The sequence below is a fragment of the Poecilia reticulata genome, chromosome 5, assembly GCF_904066995.2.
Source record: "Poecilia reticulata chromosome 5, P_reticulata-male-v2, whole genome shotgun sequence".
In the NCBI taxonomy this organism is placed as follows: Eukaryota; Metazoa; Chordata; class Actinopteri; order Cyprinodontiformes; family Poeciliidae; genus Poecilia; species Poecilia reticulata.
Window position 1 is genome coordinate 22,574,900 of NC_088834.1, and position 19,603 is coordinate 22,594,502.

The following is a 19,603-nucleotide window of genomic DNA, read 5'->3' on the forward strand; positions in this document are numbered from 1 at the left end:
GCCTGTTGGTAAGCTTATTTGCCTTTTTGATGGCTGACTCAAAGAGTACAATTAAAGGCAGCCCACGTACCACCAGTGATACATGTACCGCAGTTTGAGAAGCCTTGGCTTAAAAGATTGTTTGGGAAGTGACACCCAACTGTTGGACAGCAGTCTAAAACATCAAATCAGATTTCTAGTCGTCTGTGACTTTAGTTCACTGAGTTGAGGACAATGTCAAAAACAACAACAACAACAACAAAAAACATAAGTGTTCACTTTAATGTTAAAATCACGGAGGCAGAATGATAACGAATGAGACATGACATATTATTGAGTGCGGCTTTTCCTGTCTCCTGACTGCTCCCTCGATACAGAATGACGTTGTCAGTAGTTTGGCATTGACTTAAATTTTCATATCACCAGTATCCACCATGTGGCGCTCTTTACTGTTATTTTCAAGGGAAGCCATATGCTGCATTCATGGGAATTTTTCGTGTGGAAATGTTCAGTTTTGATGTGGCAAAGCTGAGGACATCCTAGTAAAGAGTTTATTTATTTATTTATTTATTTATTTATTTATTTATTTATTTATTTATTTATTTGTTGTTGTAATTAGACCACATTACAATTACTTCTAGGATTATTATAGCTGTTCTTTTAACATATTTTCAGTTGGATCTTTATAGAGTAATCTTTAGCAAATGGCTTCTCATATTCAAGTCGAATTACCAACGGTGCAGTTTAGAGTCTCAAATGAGTTGTTCACGAAATATTCAGAATTATGACTCAGAAAGGAAAAACAAAAACTAACTTCACATAAGTGCTTGGTTGGATAAATTATAAACAGAAAGTTTTCGGTGTGGAAAATTCTCAGAATCCGCCAAGGTGAAGTTCTAATGTCAGAGGCGTCCTTGAAAGCACCACACAAAGCCTCTTCCCGTGGAGCTGGGAGAAACTCCTCAAACAAGAGCCAAATATATGTCCTTGCGACTGCTTTACTGGAGTTAAATGAATGACTGAGCTGCAAACAGCTACTCTTTTGTGTTTTTCTGTTTTAATAATTACACACGACGTTTATCTCCGTCATAGGCGAGGGTAAGTAGCCCATTTAGTCCTACGTTTTTAGCACTTTCTACTAATTTCATTCGTTTCCAGTTGCCACTAACTTTAATGTCACAGATAATTTTTCTGATTTAGACCAGACTTACCATTCGGCAATGAAATTTGAATGTAGGATTTTATTCTAAAAGTATTTAGGGCTGCTTGCAGCAACCCTACACGCAGCAAGGTAGGGTTGCTGCACATTTTAAGTCATCCCATCACTGACTGGCTGGGTTACATTATGACATTATGAATCTAATGTCAGCATCAAAGTTGATTTATTTTTTTTATATTTTCAAGGTAGGAAAATTTCCAAAGACATTATATCAAGCCTGTCCTCATTTTGATCCGCATGGTGGTTTGTTTGTTGGATCACTAATGGAAATCATTTTTCAGGTGAGACAGTTTATCAGTTTATATTGATAAACTGTCTAAATAAGTTATGTAGGGTTCTATGTTTATGTGGCCAATTGACCTAAAACTCGTGTTTTTCAAACCCTTGCTGCAAGGCAACAGTGCGTGCAGTCATAATTAGCATATAATATTAGTTATTAGCTTAAATATAGCATTTTTCATGGCTAACAGCTGATGTGTGCAAGGTCTTCAGAACAAGGATCTTATTTCTTTTCTGAGATTTCTAAACACCTACCAGCGTTTCAAAATCAGGCATGAAAGGTTGACAGCTCATAAAAAATCAGAAAAGAGCACCTATGTGCCTACTTAGCTTAGGACACAGCCTGGATTAGGGACCTGAAGACCTTTGAAAATAACAACAACTACCTTTCTAGAAGCTTCTTCTGATTGAAAATACCAAGCTTTGAGTTTTCTTCTCTCTGTAGCAACTTCAACATTGAAGATTGCTATTTCAACCTGTTAAGAGTTCAAGTATGGTGCATTCACTGATTTGATAGAAGTTCCCAAGTTTTTAGTTTTAAATCGGTTGGTCATTGTTCAGTGCCGGTCGAGCACAAAATTGTAGCTAGACTCTTCTCTACATCCCAGAAATATGGAGAAAGGTTTTCAGGAATGTGTTGGTACTTCTAAAGTTGTAGCTGTTTTGTCACGACGCTGATTACATAGCAGCAGTATAACATAGTAGTACTCCTGGAACATCTTGAAGCAAATTGTTTTCTTGGCTGGGAAAAAAAAAATTTTTGTGATCCAGCAATCACAGTGGACAACAGAACGTGGTTTCTAATGACACTAAAGCAGCAGCTCTCAGTGCCCACTCTAGATCCCACACTGACAATTTTGGCACATAAGCAAAGTGGCTATTTTTCTTGCTAAAATTCACCTCTAATGAGAAACCATAGTTAGTTTTTGTTGAGCTTCTGTATTGATATGTCCAATTAAAGCTCCATAGTGCTTGGCTTAATGTCCAATTTTATAGTTCTTCATCTCAATGAAAGTCAGTCTTTAGAAACACTGGGTCTGGCACGAGCACTATTGCTTAGTAGTTGATGCTCATGCAGAGAGGAGCGTTATGCTTATACAGCTGTGCTAGAGAGGCGGGGATCTGTAACGTAAGCAAATATATCACAGGAAACTGGCTGATGATAAAACATGCCACTTACACTGTTTGTCTGAGGAGCGATTCTGATGTGGTTGCATTTTTTTTTTGAGTGGGTTTGGCAGAAAATCATCATGAATCAGACGTATTTAGGTTGCTTCCTCCTTGACTCTTTTGTGTAGTTACTCTGTGTGAACAATGGGGGCCTGTGGTTGAACTCCAACCGTCTGTATAACCGGTCTGATCTCTAATGTGGTCGATCTCGTTAGTCTCCGGTTAGACGGACTGCCTCACCATCAAGCTCACAAGGACAACGCACCAAACAACAGCAAAGAGCATTTCCTAACAGTCTAAGGTCAATATTAGTTGTGTTCATCATTGAAATGCTGACATTTATATGTTAACCTCCATCTGCATCATCTTTGATATTGAGTACCCGATAAAGCTTTAGTGCATCTATAAATTAGCATTTTATTTAGCTATACATAAAAAGTTTTTTTCTAATTAAGTGCTTAGATAATCAAATGTCTTTCAGGGATGCTGTAAAAATTGGAACACATAGATTGCCATGTTAATTATAATATGTTTCCCACAATGCACCTTAGACGTGAGACTTTTGTGTTACTTGTTCTAGCCTTTTCCTGTTTAATGACCATTATTGTAAGCGCCTATTGTTTTGATTGTTTTGAATAGTCTATTTATTTAGATAAGGCTTTGCTTCTCCATTTAATATTTAATCTCATGGGCTTATGTCAAATATTAGTTTAGGGCTTATTTCTGTGGGTAAAGGAGGAACTGGTTGCGAAAGCAGACTGAGATATTATTTTACAGTCAATCAGAGAATCTCCTCTGCACAATAGGAGAGCACCAAGCCTCTGCCACTAATTTGCCTCCTGTGGACTGTTGATAAAGGAGGACATCACTGAAATGTTATTTTATGGCGGCTTTAATCCATTTGTGGTGTGCACAAAGCTGCTGGAAGTTGTCACTCTACAAAATGTCTTGCTAAATGAAATGACTGTATGCCTTTTTCTCACAGAGACAAAACAAATAAAAGAAAAAAGGACAGTGCCTTGGCACAAACTTTGCGCTAGTTGCAGTAAAATCTCCAATGTCAGTAAGTAACAAGGTTTGCCATATTGTTCATTGTCCTACAACAAACGTGGATAGTCACAGCAGGGAAACCAGTCACTAATGTAGGCTTGCCTTTTTTTTTGCTTACGAGTAGTTATCAGTTTTTAAAGAAGAAACAATTGTGCTTTTATCTTGAATTAATGTGTTAAAAGTAATTAGATCCAAAGTTTAATATCTGGTTTTATCACACTGGATGGTAACATCTGTGATTAATGTTTGCAAGAACTGTTGTGAAAGCCCATTCTTGTTGGCAGAATTCAGTAACAAAAGAGGGTTTTGTGGTCTGTTTAAGACCATGGCATTGTGGGTATTTAAAAAAGAGGAATTTGCTGGACAGAGTTTATTTGTGGCTAAGGGTGCACACCTTTTTATTTTTCTTAAACTACTGCTATAAAAAAAAAAATCTGTGAGCATTTCAGTGCCTTCATCCTAGACGTATAAAATAGAAAACCAGATGTTCTCCAGAATTTCACTTGGAAAGTTGGTTGCAAGGTGCTGCATGTTCATAAAGTCTTGTTTGTCCTGTCAGCTCAGCGTCTTCAATACGTTTGGGTTTTGGAATGAAGACAGTCCTGCAGTGTGGAGATGGGCCAACTCGGGTGTGGTTTGGGTGTCGTCTCGGGTGTCGAGGAATGATGTCAATGGTGTTGCTTTGCTGGAATGTGACGTAGAGTATGCTGTAACCTGCTTAGTGTTTGCACTTGCTAAGTCATGTAGCGCTCCGACATGTGTTTCACAAACGCTGCAGTGGTGTGTCAGTGGGAAATGTTTTGCTCTGGATTCCCGGGACCTTTTTTTTTTTTTCTTTCTGTTTTTTTGCCTGTCTCCAACAACTGTAAGCATGCAGGCTAAATCAATATCATTTGCTGGAGCAGAAGCAATTTTGTCAGAGAAATAAATCTCAGTGAGGGAGGGTGACGATGAAACACAACACAACACACGAGTGAGACATCTCGCAACACAAAGAAGCATTTCATTTTACTATATTATTGCCTGTTATGCTGACAGGGAAGAAAGAAAACTTTCCAAAATATTATTTCACGGTTAATGAAAACTTTCAGACATGCTTGAGATCATACGAGTACAGTTGCATACTCTGTATGGAGAAAGCTGAGCAAAGAATTGTGTTGAACAGTTCATGGCAGACCTGTACTCTGGTTACTGGGCATTTTTATCTGTTAATTTGAAAAACTGGTTTCTATATTGATGCTGCAGACTAACATTAAGCTTCTGGAATGTCCCCCCCTCTGTCGCTCAAAAGTTTCGTAAAATAAACAATGGGCTTGGTTATGAAGTTAATTATCAAAGAGTGGGTCAAGCTCTTTATGCACAAACTACTTATTTGTACTCCTGTGTCAACTCTTGTTTCGGGTCCAGAAACCCTAGATGTAGCTACTTCACAACTTTATCCTTGCTAATCCTTTTATCCTAATCCCGCCGTTTTTGTTTGCAGTCTCCACATGCATAACAAGCTGTAAGAAGGCCGCTCCTCCACCGGTGCCTCCACGCACAACCTCCAAGCCCTACATATCAGTGACGGTGCAGAGCAGCACCGAGTCAGCGCAGGACAACTACTTGGACCAACAGGACAGGAGGTCAGAGGTCAACAGCCAGTCGAGCCACGCTCACAGCAACTCCTCTGACAGCCTTGACAGCACCCGGGCCAACAGCCTGGCCCGTGGTATTCCTCGTCCTCCGCATATCATCCCTATTCCCATCGCTACGCCGAGGGAGCCAATCATCCCTAGCACCGCCAATGCTTCCACAGAGACGAGTGACTCGGCAGTCCACAATGAATCCCTGAAATCAGGATCTAGTAAAGGGAATTTAGCAGCAGAGGAGCTGTTTTTAGCCCCAGTACCAAGGCGGAAACTCTCTTCTATTGGGATACAGGTAGGCAATTACAGTTTATTTAAGTGAGCGACAAATGAGAAGGTACATAAAGGACCCTAGTTTATCGAATATAGTGTGGAACTATGGCTGAAAGGACATTAATTCAGTAGGTTTCAAGGGTGTAGTTGTAGTTTTGGCAGAAGAGACGCCAAGTCCCAACGAGATACCATGTTAAAGCTCATAGAATTGGTTCTTTGTATGTGTTTACATTTTGTCCCAATGAGAGCTTCTGCAGGACAGCCTTCACATGCTGCTCCAGCATTTAGTTAATTTCCTTAAGAAATTTTGGGGAGCGCTATTTGCACCCTGGACGGGTCACTTCTTTTAAATATGACCTGAAGAGAAATGTAAATTATGGACCAGTGTCTTGCAAATGCTGTTGTATTAGTAAATAAAGTATTGTGGCGCTTGCAAACTGAGCCGGCCTGTGCAAGATCTGGCTTAAATCTGGTCCAATATCCAAAATTAAGTGTAGAAAGAAGGCCCAGATGAGGTAACATATACTACTTGAAGCTAATAACCCGGCTAGGTTGCTTCAGTAAACCGGATACTATCAGTATCAACCCAATGCAGGTGGCTGGATCCATCGAAATGAAATTGTTTTGTCATCTGGTTTGTTAATAATTCATCTCATAAGAAATTCAAGGCGTTCCAGTTAGTAGTGTGCAAACAAAACTTGCCTGAATGTTTGTCTCTCACTTCATAAATGTAATGCTTTGCTTTTCACATAATGAAATTTAATAACTAGTGTTTCAGCTGCTCTCTATTTAGATGTCCCTAATACAAACAATTGTGCATATACGTTGCACACAGCAGGTTACGTGGCACAGACAGGGCTCTTCAGCAGCCACTGCAGTCTTTCAATGTATGCATCATTGGATGACAACACATCTCTTGCTTATCTGGAGAAACCTAGATTAGTTATATCAATAAAATGACAGTCTCTGATACCACTTTGCAGAGTGACTCATGTTGCGGCTCACATTGCAGACATTAAAGCAACAACAGGGATCGTGGATTTGACTTTAGTCAGACACTTCAATACCAATCAATTAAAACCAACTTGATTCAAAGCCCAATTCAATATCTGGGCTCCCTACTGTCTGTGTATCTTCTGAGATGTTTTTTTTTTTTTTTTTTTTTTATTGACTCAAACTTTAAAGACTTCACAGGTCCAGTGATATAAAATATGCATGACCATAGTTCTAAGCCAGCATTGTTTCCCTCTTGGTTTGGGTTTCTGCTTTTTTTTCCTTTTTAGGTTGACTGCATTCAGGAAGTTCCAAGAGAGGAGACTCCGCCCCTGGCCAGATTTCAGTCAATAGGAGTACAGGTGGAGGACGGGTGGCAGTAAGTCCTCTTCCTGTCCTTTTAACAACGTGAGGAATTTATATTATAGCCACACACACATTCTTCTGACTGTTCTACTCCCTCCAACACAGGGCCTTTGTATATGTGAAACCATCCCGGGTGTTTTTGTGCGTGTGGTGTTTGTGATTGTTGAAGCACATTCCTCCTATGAGCATTTACTATTTAAAGATCTCCTCCAAGCCATTTTGAAAATTTTAATTGCTATAAAGTTGTTGTTTTTTTTATGCAGTATTTAAGTTTTATACATTTATTCACTTCATCAATTCTTTCTTTGAAATCTAGACTTTCAAAACTCCTAAATGCATTTATTTAGAAACAATTCTTTTGGATGCTATCTGTCTTCTTACTTCTCTTTCTATTCAGTGTCATGTTAGAAATGGCTTCTACATAGAAACACTAGATCAGAATGGCTTTCCAAATAAATGCCATGATTTTTGTTTTAGCTGTACGCAAAGAAACCCTCAATATGCAGAAGCTACACCTTTCAAATGAGTCTTGCTGTGCCTGGATTAAAAAGAACTGCACTGACCAAGTTTACCAAGGAGGGAGGCTTTAAATACGTCTCTGCTTGTTGTTGAGACCCATGTCCTGTTTGCTGTTCTTTTGTTCTTAAGTGCTTTTGGCATATTGTCTGAACTGCATCTGATATGCGTTTCCTGGAAATGGAGACAATTAGACAGAATTCACATCAAGTCCATTTATTTATTTGCTCGGTTCAGGCGAGAAGCTCGCAGGATGCCTCGCTCTCAAGTTTCTTGTATCTGCATTGACCGAGAGAGCTGGCTCTGCTTTTAAATTCAACAGGTCCTATTTGTTCCCGGAAAGGAAAATAATTGAATGAGTTCTCAAAAGTAATTTCCACAGTTAGTCATGTTAATAAAAGTTCAATGTATTTTATTAACGTTTTATGTATTTGCATCGTGGCAGGAAAATGGCAAACATTTACAAATAGAAATATGAAAAGTATTTTGTGCATTTTTACTCAGTCTTCCCGAGTGAACAGTTTGCAGAACCACCTTTTGGGATATGAATCTCTACCAACTTTGCATTTTTAGAGACCATTTCTGACCATTCTCAAAGTAACCTACGCTCAATTAAATGTACAGCTCTTCTATTGACCGAGTCAAAGTCCAAACTTTAATTTTGCTATAACACCTGAATCTGTTTTGATCAAAATCAATCCATTGTAGTTCCAGTTTTAAATTCAGGATTATTGTTCATCTGGAATGTAACCCTCCATTTATTTAGCAGTGTTTACCAGTTTTTTCCCTCAGCATGATTCAGCTACGCTATGCGTCAGAGTGAAGGAGTCTTTGTACATGTGCATGCTACCCTTTTCAGATTTTCCTATTTAAAAAATACTGTATTGATTTTCTTCTTCTTGACAGTTGTGGACCTCTTTGTGTTGGTCTATCTCATAAACTCCTAATCACATACAGTGAAGTTTTTGGTGGTAATCTGATGAGTTTTGAAGCAGATTGTTTGGTGAGAAACGGTAAAATATATTTTGCTCTCTGCTCTGTTGGAATTGAATTGTAACGTTGTCTCTTTGCTTTATTCCAGACTCAGTCGCTCCAGCAGTATGGCCGCAAAACAAGAAACGGACTCAGACACACAGGACATCTCTGCCATTTCTCATATCAGCATTGCCAAAACCTTTGAGAAGAAAGTCATGGTCAACAGTGCCAGTCAGTCAATGAGCTCCCCCCCTGGGCAAAACTCTTTAGACAATGGAGACCAGACTGGCGACACCTCCTCCCCACCGCCTCCCAGGCAGATCCTCAATCGCTCCACCACGCGGAGCAGCTCCTCGTCTTTCTCCGAAAGCCTGGATCCAGCGCTGGATCCCTCGTCTCTGCCGCCCCCGGATCCCTGGCTGGACAGCGGAAACGGCAGCAGTGGCGGCGGCGTCTCCCAGAGCGGAGGAGGCGGAACGCTGTGCAGAAGAGACGGCCATTGGTTCCTGAAGCTGCTGCAGGCCGAAACGGCACGCATGGAAGGCTGGTGCCAACAGATGGAGCAGGAAACCAAAGACAACCAGCTCTCAGAGGAGGGTAAGGTCCACACGGTCCTCACTGGACTGTATGTAGCCGTGAGGAAATACAGCGTCAAAAACCATCGCTCATCTGCTGTCACATACACATGTGCATGTAGAAAGTTGTTTTACATCCCATTCATGTTCAAAAGTTTTTAATACGTCATCAACCCACACTTTGCATCAATAAGAGCTTAAGTTCACTCCACAGACGTCTCTGCAAACCGTTCCTGAGCTAATGTGAAGGCCACGTGAATCTTTGAGGTGTGTAGCTATTGTTTCTCCAGAGAGTCTGCTAACTATTCGCCTCAGCATCCAGTGACACCGCTCTGGGTTTTTTTAAGAGGCTTGCCTCTTCATGGCTGATTTGCTATTGTTGCCCAGATGGAAGGCAGCTGGATGGGCTTCAAGAAGACCTTACACTCTCTCATTTAGAAAGGCTGTTCCAGGCCTTCTGGATGAGACACACTGACCTTAGATTTTTGTACATAACTCATTTCTCTCTCCCTCTAATCAATCTGTTGCACAAACACAGCATGGAAAGGATGATGCTGTAATACCTGGGGTTAACACACACAAGCAGGCCTGTAATCTCCAGAATTACACAAATCTAGTCTGGAACTGATTAAACCCTCAGATTAGATTAGTGCCTTGCCATCGGCCTGGGACACACAGCAGCAGTGGGCAGACATGCAAAGCACACCATAAATGCAAACCGTGCAAGGTGGTTATCATGAAGGCCTTGTTCAGATAAGTGCCTGCTTGTCCTAAGCAAGGGAGTTTGCATTTTTAAAACTCAGTGTTTTGAAATGGTGTGTGCATGTGGCCTGACTTGGTTAAGTAGTTTGCATCAAATCTGATGTAGATCTGCAAGTGCAGAAGTGGGATCTCGCCCGCCACACAGCAGTCCCACGCCTACATCTTTAAAATCCACCAATCGGGGAGGATTCTGAGTTTTGTCAAGGCAGATGTTTGTCCTAATTTGACTCTGCAAACAGACTAATGTTGTAATAAGTCACAAGTTGCGTTTAAGTCAACTGGGAAGATGTAGTGTCCAAAAAGAGGATTTCCACTTTTTATCGCATTCATGCCATCCAGCTGGTGACCCATTTTTCAGGTGGGAGTGTTGCAAAGTATAACATAATTCCTAATTATGCACTTGAAAAAGTTTTAAAACCGTGCTGTGTTTAGTTCTGCTTTCTTTTCACTACAGTGCTCGGGAAAGTCCGCAGTGCGGTGGGAAGTGCTCAGCTCCTAATGTCTCAGAAGTTCCAGCAGTTCCGGGGACTGTGTGAACAAAACCTGGTGTGTATGTTGTCACACTTTGCTCACAAGCTCAAACTCAAAATGCACAGTTTGTGTCCCTTTGTCAGCTGCTTACCCTGCAATGCATAAAAATAGCTTTCATCTACTTGAAAGCTGACTAATATGAAAGCAGCCATGATACGCAGCACATTAAGCATGCACAGACTCCATCATGAGGACCCTGCAGCACAAAACACAAGGAGCTTATATTAAACCAATAAGCCCTTCCACCCAGATGACGTCTTTTTGTGAAAATGCCATTATACAAATTGTAGCCAACAACCAGCACATGATATGTACCATAGTGAGTGATAAGCGGCACTCTAATGTGATTTGCCCTGAGATGAGAGCAGGAAGCGCTGAAGCATTAGAATGGTGAGCAATGTGGAGCCAATGCAGACAGAGGTCAGCATGTTTAAAGCACTGCAGACTTTGAACGGGAGCGTGCAAGATTTCAGCTTTGGTCTTCCAGTGCCTTAAAAATTGATTTATACCTCTTTAGATATTGTGCCATATGTACATTTTAATGTAAAAGATCAACAGGATCATTCTAAGGAGGAAGTTTTTTTCTTTTTTCTTTTTTTCTTCGTGTGTGAGTATTTGGAAAATGCAGTACACATCTGTATGTCTCTACATGTTAGTTCATCACATACAATTAAACAATACAATAATGCTTGTGGTTGAACTGTTACAAGTGGTACTTAGCAATTGCACTGTACCTTTTCTGACATCTCTTCACGTCTGGAAGCTTTTCAGAAATACGATTACTTCAGTTAAACCATTTTGCACAGAAGATATGGACGCTTTATATTTTGTAATTTGATAGTAAATCACTTGGTTCTCAATGTAGTTTGGTAATTCTATGTAACGAAAGTAGCAGCATAAGTGTTTCACAAAAACATTCAGCTAATTGAGACTGTTGCATTGCACCATCTAGTGGCGAACATAAAAACTGCATCAATATCACATTGCTCTCTGAGCTTGAATAGGAAAAACTTTCAAGTCAACCACACACCTTGTTTTTTATTGAAGGATAACTATATCCATTACATTTTTCTTTCCACCAAAAGCTAACGAGAGCCCCATCAGGACCGCTAAAGTGAAGTCCTACACTTCACATTAAACAATGTGTACATTAAACATATCAAAATTAGTTTTCTCTATTAGATTGTGACTTTCAATAACTGCAACTTAAGGAATTTGAAATTCACACCTCAGAAGCAAAATAAAAAATACAGCCCACTTCTGTCCAGTCAAATCAGGTTTATCAGGAAATGTATAAAAAGTCACGACTTTCAACTCATTGCTGCGTCCACTTCAGATATTTTTAGCAATTTGTGCAGTAGATGCACAAATCTACTATTATTTAAAGCCTACTTTTTTTTTTCTAAACGCAGCCTTATTTAATACAAGGAGTTACTGTTTACAGCCTTTGTATGTACTCCTATTTAAAATACAACATTTCTATCAGTCATTCTTAATTTATAAGGCACTTTTAATTCACAGAAAAGTCAACAGAAAGTGATTTACATTAGATTAAAACAAGAGGTAATGAAAAGCAAAGAGTAAAATAAATTAAGAGTGTAATAGGTCTTGCAAACATACACCAATGTTTAGCTGCGGTCCTCCTTGCCGTTCGTTCCGTTTCACCATGTTCATTTTTCTCTGGTCAGAATGTGACTGCCAACCCACGGCCAACAGCCCAGGACCTGGCTGGCTTCTGGGACCTGCTGCAGCTATCTATCGAGGACATTAGCCTCAAGTTTGATGAGCTCTACCATCTCAAGTCCAATGACTGGCAGCCTGTGCCGTCTGGGGCCGCCCAGTCGTCCCCTGAGCGGAAGGTACTTCCCACCCATGCTGCCCAGTGCCCTGGCTGGGGTAGGAAAGCCGCCGAAACCGGCCTCTCTCCTCCCACCACCACCACCATTTCTCTCCCACTCTTTTTAAACCCTGTCCCTGCGTGGGATGAACTCTTAACAAGGCCTCCCTGTCCAACGCAGAGGGGCCCCGAGAGATCCCCTCTAGGCATGCATGGGAAAAGAGCCATCTCAAAGAGGGCTGGGGCTGCTGTGTTTTTAAAGTGTAAAGCCCTGCTTTGAGCATGCATGCGTCATTTATCTATGTGTGTGTCCACGTGTTGGTGTCTGTGTTGCGGTGGAGCATGGCTAAGATGCGCCGGTTAATGTGACAGAATGCTTTTGCTTTTGCTCATTAACCTGGCCACATTTGTCTCTGTCGAAAGCCTTTTCTTTTTGACTTGTCTGTGACGTCCGAGTCTCCAGGATTATGAATGTACCTGTATGTGAAGTTCTTTTTGTGGCTCCGGGTTAATTTGCCCCTTCTATAATTAGTGCCTCATTTTTATGCCCACACATTAACATTTTGTTAATGTGTGGGCAATCCATTTCGCGCCTGTCAACAAATCATTTCCTACCTATGTTCTTAACTAATGTAAGTCAGTTTTTCTCTTTGAGATGAAGAGTTTTGGATTAATTGAAGGACATAAATAGTTTCATATGACAAATCTTATGTATGGTTTTCATTTAATAGTACAGTAATTTAATTTAATGGTAATCTTTGTTTCCAAATATTTTACTCTACACACCTTCTTCCAGTGTTATTACAAATTCTATTTGAATAAGTATAAAATAAGAGATTATGACCCAGATTAAACAAAAATAAACATTCTGCTTGTTGAATCTGTTGTTCTGTAGTGACATCGGCACAATAACTTTAAGTAGATGTGGAGATAATAGAAAACTAGGGTGGTGCTTGCTACTTCACTCATCCCCATTGATACCATAATAAGTATTTGTCAGCTGGTTTAGGCCTAACATACATTAGGTTTGATGCATAAAGCTGATGTGAAATTAGTTACTTACCTCTGCAGTTAAACATAAACGGTAGACTTAATCTTTCAAAATAAAAGTGCAAGCTTTACAAAGTATAACAGTGCAATCTTTTTTGAAAGGTTGAAATTTGTGGCTGTCAGGGTAAGTTAAGTATTGTTTAAAATGAAATTTCAGAGCAACTTTTACTCGCGGCTACTTACTTTAACAAAGATGAATCCTCTAAGAGGGGTTCTGTTTCACAAGGCAAACAGTAAGTACGAAAAATCGTAAAATGATTATAAAACCCTTCTTCTACTTTTAAAAACCCATCAGATTTTCCTACAATAAGTAGTGTAAAGGTGTTAGGCCTCAAATTTATATGATTTCTTGTTAAATCACTAATCTCTCAATATTAAATCCTATTAGATTTTTTGGTGCATTTCTGGCTAATCAGTTCACTGTAGTTACTCCAAATACTCTGTGGTAAAAGCAGTAGAACTTCACCTACCATCAATTTGCAATTGTCATTCTAGTGAAAAAGGGCTCTATTCAGTTGCATATCAAGCCAGTTCAACAGGTTATTACTGCCTCTAGGTTTTTGTGGTGAAAATACTGAAATGGGAAATCTACAAAAAGCCCTAAAACTTTTTTTTTGTTTTTTTGTTTTTTTAATTGTTCTGTAGTACAAAGTTCTTTTATTTTGTAATCAAAAATTTACTTTATGAAAAGACCGAACATCCCAAAGTACAAACGGTGGAGGGGCAAAGTGACGAGGTCCGCTTTTTGTTGCATTTCAGTGTAAATGTCTTGGCTGTCCTGTCATCCTTTTATGATTTCAGATAAACTCAGTACACATCCATTCATGTTGCCATTTTAAGTGGTTGAAAATTTGTCTTTCTCAATGTCGACCTGTCTGTAACCAGCTGTCTCTACTGTCCTTGTTTTGTGTTTGATCGTCTAGTCCGCTACATGTTGTCTCGAGCAGTACAAGGGAACGACAGAACAGCTTTGGCAAATGATCTCTGTGAATCATGTCTGCCAAATCTGTCTGAACAAAAACAGGAAACAGACTACTATTATGTGTTGTTGTCTTAACACTTTTTCCTTCTGTCGTGTCATCTCCACCCTCAATCTTGCAGAACGAGGACAGGGAGGCCCTTCCGGCATCAAAGAAGCCTAGCAAGACGCGACCGACGCTTGCCCGCGAGAAGAGTGCTGACTCTTCTTCAACCTCTTCATCGGCCTCGGCAGAAAAACAGAGACAAGAGGCTCGCAAGCGCCTGCTAGCTGCCAAGAAGGCTGCCTCGTTTCGCCAGAACTCTGCCACGGAGAGCGCAGACAGCATTGAAATTTACGTCCCCGAGGCCCAAACTCGCCTCTGAGAGAAAAGGGACTAGCAAGGATCCGAGGACAGATAAGTTTGTTGGAGGAGAAGAAAAATTGGGGAAAAAGCAGGGAGGATTTTGTTTGAGTGCAGATGAGTTATGATGAGTAAGGAAGGGTGTGTAGAGGAGCAATGCCAATGAATGGGTGTTTTGATATTTTTAACATAATCATAGGCTGGTCCTGCTTGAAACTGATCATGAAACATTTGTGGACCCAACAGACTACAAACTTATGAAACAGAAGATTAGTCTTCAGAGGCTGCCAGGGAAGACCTCAGCTGATGAACTTTATCATTTCTTCTTACTTTTTCTCGATCTCATAAAAATGTTAATGAAGGTATTATTATAACAATTATAGGTTAAAAACTCTTTATGAAGACTGTTTTAAAAGTTCCTATATCTTGGCTATAAGATTTATAAAGCAGACAGAACATAAGCATCAATGCTTCTGTCTCCCACTCTCTTGCTCTCTTCCCAGATCACTGGCCATCTTGTAGCTTTGCACAGCACCTCCTTGTGGCCATCTTGCAAGTTGCACACAAATCCACTGATATATAAACATATATAAATGTCTTCCTTGTATTTATTTTTTCTTCAATTATAGATTTGGACTGGGCAAGAATCCATTTAGATCAAGCTTTTCTGACTATTTTTGGTATGATGAAACAAAGTCCGATGTGAAAGATTATTTATGTAGTTCCTACAAACACACAAAATCTTGAGGTTTTTTTTTTGTGTCAAAGACCTTAGCGTTTAGTTTCTTAATGGGGTTTTTTAATGAAAGCACATATTAAACAAAGCCAGGCTGGAGGCTCCTTAAAAATGGCTGTCCACGACGTGTTTTTTTTTTTTTTACTATTATTATTATTATTATTATTATTATTATTTGTAGATGAAAAATCCTAATATCCTTTTAGTTCTTTTTTATTTTCCTTTCCTCTATTTCTTTTTTCCATTTCTGTGCTATGACTCCAGAAATATGTAGGATATATTCTGTTACATATATACATTTAAGTGCTTTAAGGAAAATAATTGTGCATCAAAGTCATACATTTCAAAATAATCTGGGGCTCTGAAGTTGTGCAGCTGGGTGAGCATGCTGGTTAACGGCAGGCGTTTCTTTTCCACTTCCCACCTACTAATCAATCCAACTTCACTTTATCCAGCTTTTCTCCACTCTAAACAAAGATTACATTTTTTTTAATCTCTTTAACTTTTCTAATTTAATCATTACATATATAAGTGATTGTGTCTTTGCGGAATACAAAAGCCAAAGATAAGTGCACTGTTTGAAATTCAGCTCATGTAATAAAATGTGAGTAGCAGGGAAACTCGATGCTTAACTGTGAAAACAGATGGGAGTGGATTTTACCCACAGCAACACATGTACTGCAGATTTAACATTTGGATATCCACAAGGCAGGAAGCTCGAACAGAACCGCCCAACAATGACAACCACAACACACTACCCTATCTGACTGAGTTAATTTTGTGAAAAAGGATTGTTTCCAACCTCAGGAGGGCAACAGTGCTTGCATGTCAAACCAGTAGTCAGTTATCACATTCAGTGAAATGACAAAGAATCCTAATCCCTATCTAGTTTTGCATTAAGAGACCCACTGTGCTTTGCAAAAGTATTCATACCGCTTGAGCCTTTTTACATTTTGTCATGTTATAACCACAAACCTATCGGAATTGTACGTAATTAGGCAAAAAACATTGCAGAACTGTAAAGTGGAAGAAAAATGATACATGGTGTTCAAAAAAAGCAAAGATCTTGAAACTGTGGAGTGCATTTTTGTTTATAGTATTTCTACTCAATTTTCTGTAAAAACAACCATTCTTGCTTATATCCTTGCCAACTTTAAATGTGCAAATATCAAACTTGTGCCCATTCGTCTATGCATTTAGTTTTAGCCATGCTACCGTTGACACAAACCAGCATCCCCACAACATAATGGTACCGCCACCATGCTTCACAGTGGTTGTTGTATTAATTGTCTGCCACACCTATATTGTATGCAGGGCAAAAGTTCAGTTTTAATCTCTTCCACCAAAAAACACTCATTCACATGTTTGTTTTGTCCCCTTCTTTCGGCAAACTTTAGAGACTTCTCATGGTTTTCCAACAGCAATGGCTTTCCACTCCCCACTCCTCCATAAAAGCCAGATTTGTGGAATGCACGACTAATAGTTGTCCTGTCTACAGATGCTTTCTGAGCTATGGGTCTCTGATCTTCTCCAGATTTACCATAAATGTGTTTGGCTGCTTCTGCTTAATGTTCTCCTTATCTAACCAGTCATCTTTTGGAAGGTTTGTAGTTTAACTGTACTCGTTCACTTTTATAGAGTTAAACAGTGGTTCACTACTTGTTTTATAGCCCAAGTCTGCTTTCAGCATCCAGACAGATATCTCTCAAACCTGGATTTATTTACTAATTGCATAACCACCTCAGTTTGTGTATAATTTGACAAAATGGGGGGAAAAAAGTCACTGGTATGTGAATATTTTTGTGAAGCTCTACATCTAAAAACACACATTTTGTCTAAATTCACTTTGTAGCTTGAAGATATTTGAAACAAAACATCTCCATTTGTCAGTGTAACTCCTAAGTGGGCACTTTGAGTTTTTTTTACACCCGATACCATCCATTCAGTCACTGATGACTCATCTTCATCAGTGAAGATGAAGTTGAAGCCCACACCCTTGGTAGACAATGGGCTTGTCTAGCAAGTGGTCATCAAAATCGGAACGACTTTCTGGACCCAAATAGTTGGGCTAAATGCTCTTCTTTTCATGTGTATATTGTCAAAGCCTCTCTGCCATAAGCCATAACCCAAAGTTAAGCCTCTGGCTTTGAATTAGAAAAGCCCAATGATCACCATTCTTCTCACGTTGATGGTAAGAACTTTCCCTTGATGGCCGGCTATTATTTGTCTGTTGCGTTTGCCTGCTGTGGGTGACTCTCAGCAAGGAATATGGCTCAGAGGTGTCAATAGCCAGTCCCATGACTGCTCTCAGTCCACCCCCATCCATTCCACTGGATGGGGGTGATACCATCCATTTGATTGAATGAGGGTAGACTGATAGACTGATGGAAAGCTTTCAGGTGCTTTCGTTAGCACCTGAAAGCCTTTTGTGTGACTCAATGGTTCCCATTAGCCTGATTTAATTTTGTACTGCCACAAAAACATTTCCCAAAAGGTTTTGTCAAAACAAGCTTATCTAGCTGTGTCATTTATATTCTAGAGATCTTATGCAGTCACTGCCATCTAAGCATATTCTGTTTTTATTCCGCTTTACAATTCTCACATATCCTTTTCTGTTCTTGCGCATCATGTTTTACCGCCATATCTTGTTGTCGCACCAACTTCTTACGAAACTGTCTGCCTTGAATGCTGGTGAAACACACTGTGGCATTTTAAATACACCCAGCGACAGACGGCAAGTAGAGCAAGCCAGTACGTCTGGTTTTTTTTTCTGTCATTTGGGTACGTGTGAAATGCCATGACACATACAGACACACTTGCAGAAACAAAGCAAAACCTTATCTCGAGCTCATAAACACTGCTTTTCTCCAATAAACACACAAACCTGGTACAGAGACAGAGCTAGGCTTATTTCCTGAGTAGAGTTATCCATTGACCACAAAGTTGCACTGTGGGGGGGCTGGGATGCTGCTGTAAAGCAAGTGATTTGCGGGTGATACTCATGCATATGAGGTTGATGCTTTCACTTCTTTTCCCTTTTTTTTTTCTTCTTCTCCTTTGTAACTCTCGTAGTTGTTCCCTCACACCAAGTTTACACGCTGGTTGATTGTTCTATGATTTTTGGGTGGAGGAGAAAATAAATTTCACACAAGAGTTTGGAGTAAAAGTTTCTAAAATATTATTCCTTGTTTACGCTGAGTTTCTCACCTCAAGTTTCTTGACCTCATATTTTATTTCACAAACTTACCCCCCCGCCCCAGTTTCTGTTTTCTTTATTACATATGGATAAGCCAAGAGCAATCTCCTCTTTTCAAATTAGTATCAATCATTTCTCTTTTTCTCTTCCCATCCAGACTTCTTCTGTTTTGCCTTGGTTTGAATTATCTCCAGAGGCTTCTTTATAAACTGAAATTGTTGTTGCTTTAAATGATTAAGTTTTTTATTTTAATTTTTTTTTTTTTACTTTATATAATGTTGAGATCTGCAATCGTAACCTAAAGATGTTTGTGAAGGATGACTGTCATTGACAATTATAAGTTTTTGCCTATATGCATAAGAAGCCACCTGTTGGTGTTTTTTTCACAAATTTTTACATTTTTAATTCCATTCTTTAAAAGTGTTTGTAATAACAGGAAAATGCATTCACATTTATTACATATTGATTAATATCTTTTTTTTTGGTTGTCTTTACAAATTCTGGCAAACAAGAGACAAAATGCATCAAACCCTAGAAAATGATTCGAAGTCTCTGAAAGTCTGCAGGGGCCAAAAACGCAACTGAAACCAAACAAGCTCTTTTTCCGTCTTCGCTTGGTTCGTCTTGGCCAAGAAAAACGGGAGAGGGCCGGGTAAGGGACGAAGGCCATGCTCATTCCAGCAGAGATGTGATGTAGCAAAACGTGTCGACAAATAAATATTTTATTGAAGTAAGCACATATTTTAATGACTAGAATTTGTTTAGGGTACTATATAAGATGTGTGTTATCCAGCGGAGCTGAATGAAAAGGGTTGTGCTGTGAGTGAGTATGTGGGCCTGTTGTTTGGAGAGTATTACCTTTATTACTATCCACTATACTCTGGTTACAACAAAGTGTGCAATACAGAGTAAAGGGGTTCTTTACTATTAAAAGGACACTGTCTTGCATTTCTCCCCTTGTGCTTCTTACAGTTATTGTCTGTACATAAGACTTAAACCAGATTAAATATTTCATCTTTTACAATATTGTAAACCTGTTTATACAGTTTCAAGGTTGTCGACATGTATACTGCAGATGCGCAATGTTCAATAAAGTGCACAAAATACTTTCTCAAGCACTTTATCATGACTTTGTTTTGTTTTCCG

General features: G+C 39.5%; 1 protein-coding gene across 10 annotated transcripts in view; it reads left to right on the forward strand.

The window, feature by feature from the left end:
- Positions 1-19,572, forward strand: part of dlgap4b (discs, large (Drosophila) homolog-associated protein 4b) — a 119,474-nt gene extending 99,902 nt beyond the window's left edge. For 9 of the 10 annotated variants that reach the window (XM_081607293.1, XM_008409364.3, XM_008409365.3 and 6 more), the window contains 6 exons: positions 5,181-5,620; positions 6,882-6,970; positions 8,555-9,045; positions 10,240-10,331; positions 12,005-12,175; positions 14,305-19,572. In XM_081607293.1, the coding sequence (XP_081463419.1) occupies positions 5,181-5,620; positions 6,882-6,970; positions 8,555-9,045; positions 10,240-10,331; positions 12,005-12,175; positions 14,305-14,547 (1,526 nt within the window). In that variant the 3' untranslated portion in view covers positions 14,548-19,572. Of the gene's footprint in view, positions 1-5,180; positions 5,621-6,881; positions 6,971-8,554; positions 9,046-10,239; positions 10,332-12,004; positions 12,213-14,304 lie in introns of all 10 variants that reach the window. The other variant, XM_008409370.3, reaches the window with a different exon arrangement.
- The last annotated feature ends 31 nt before the right edge of the window (positions 19,573-19,603 follow it).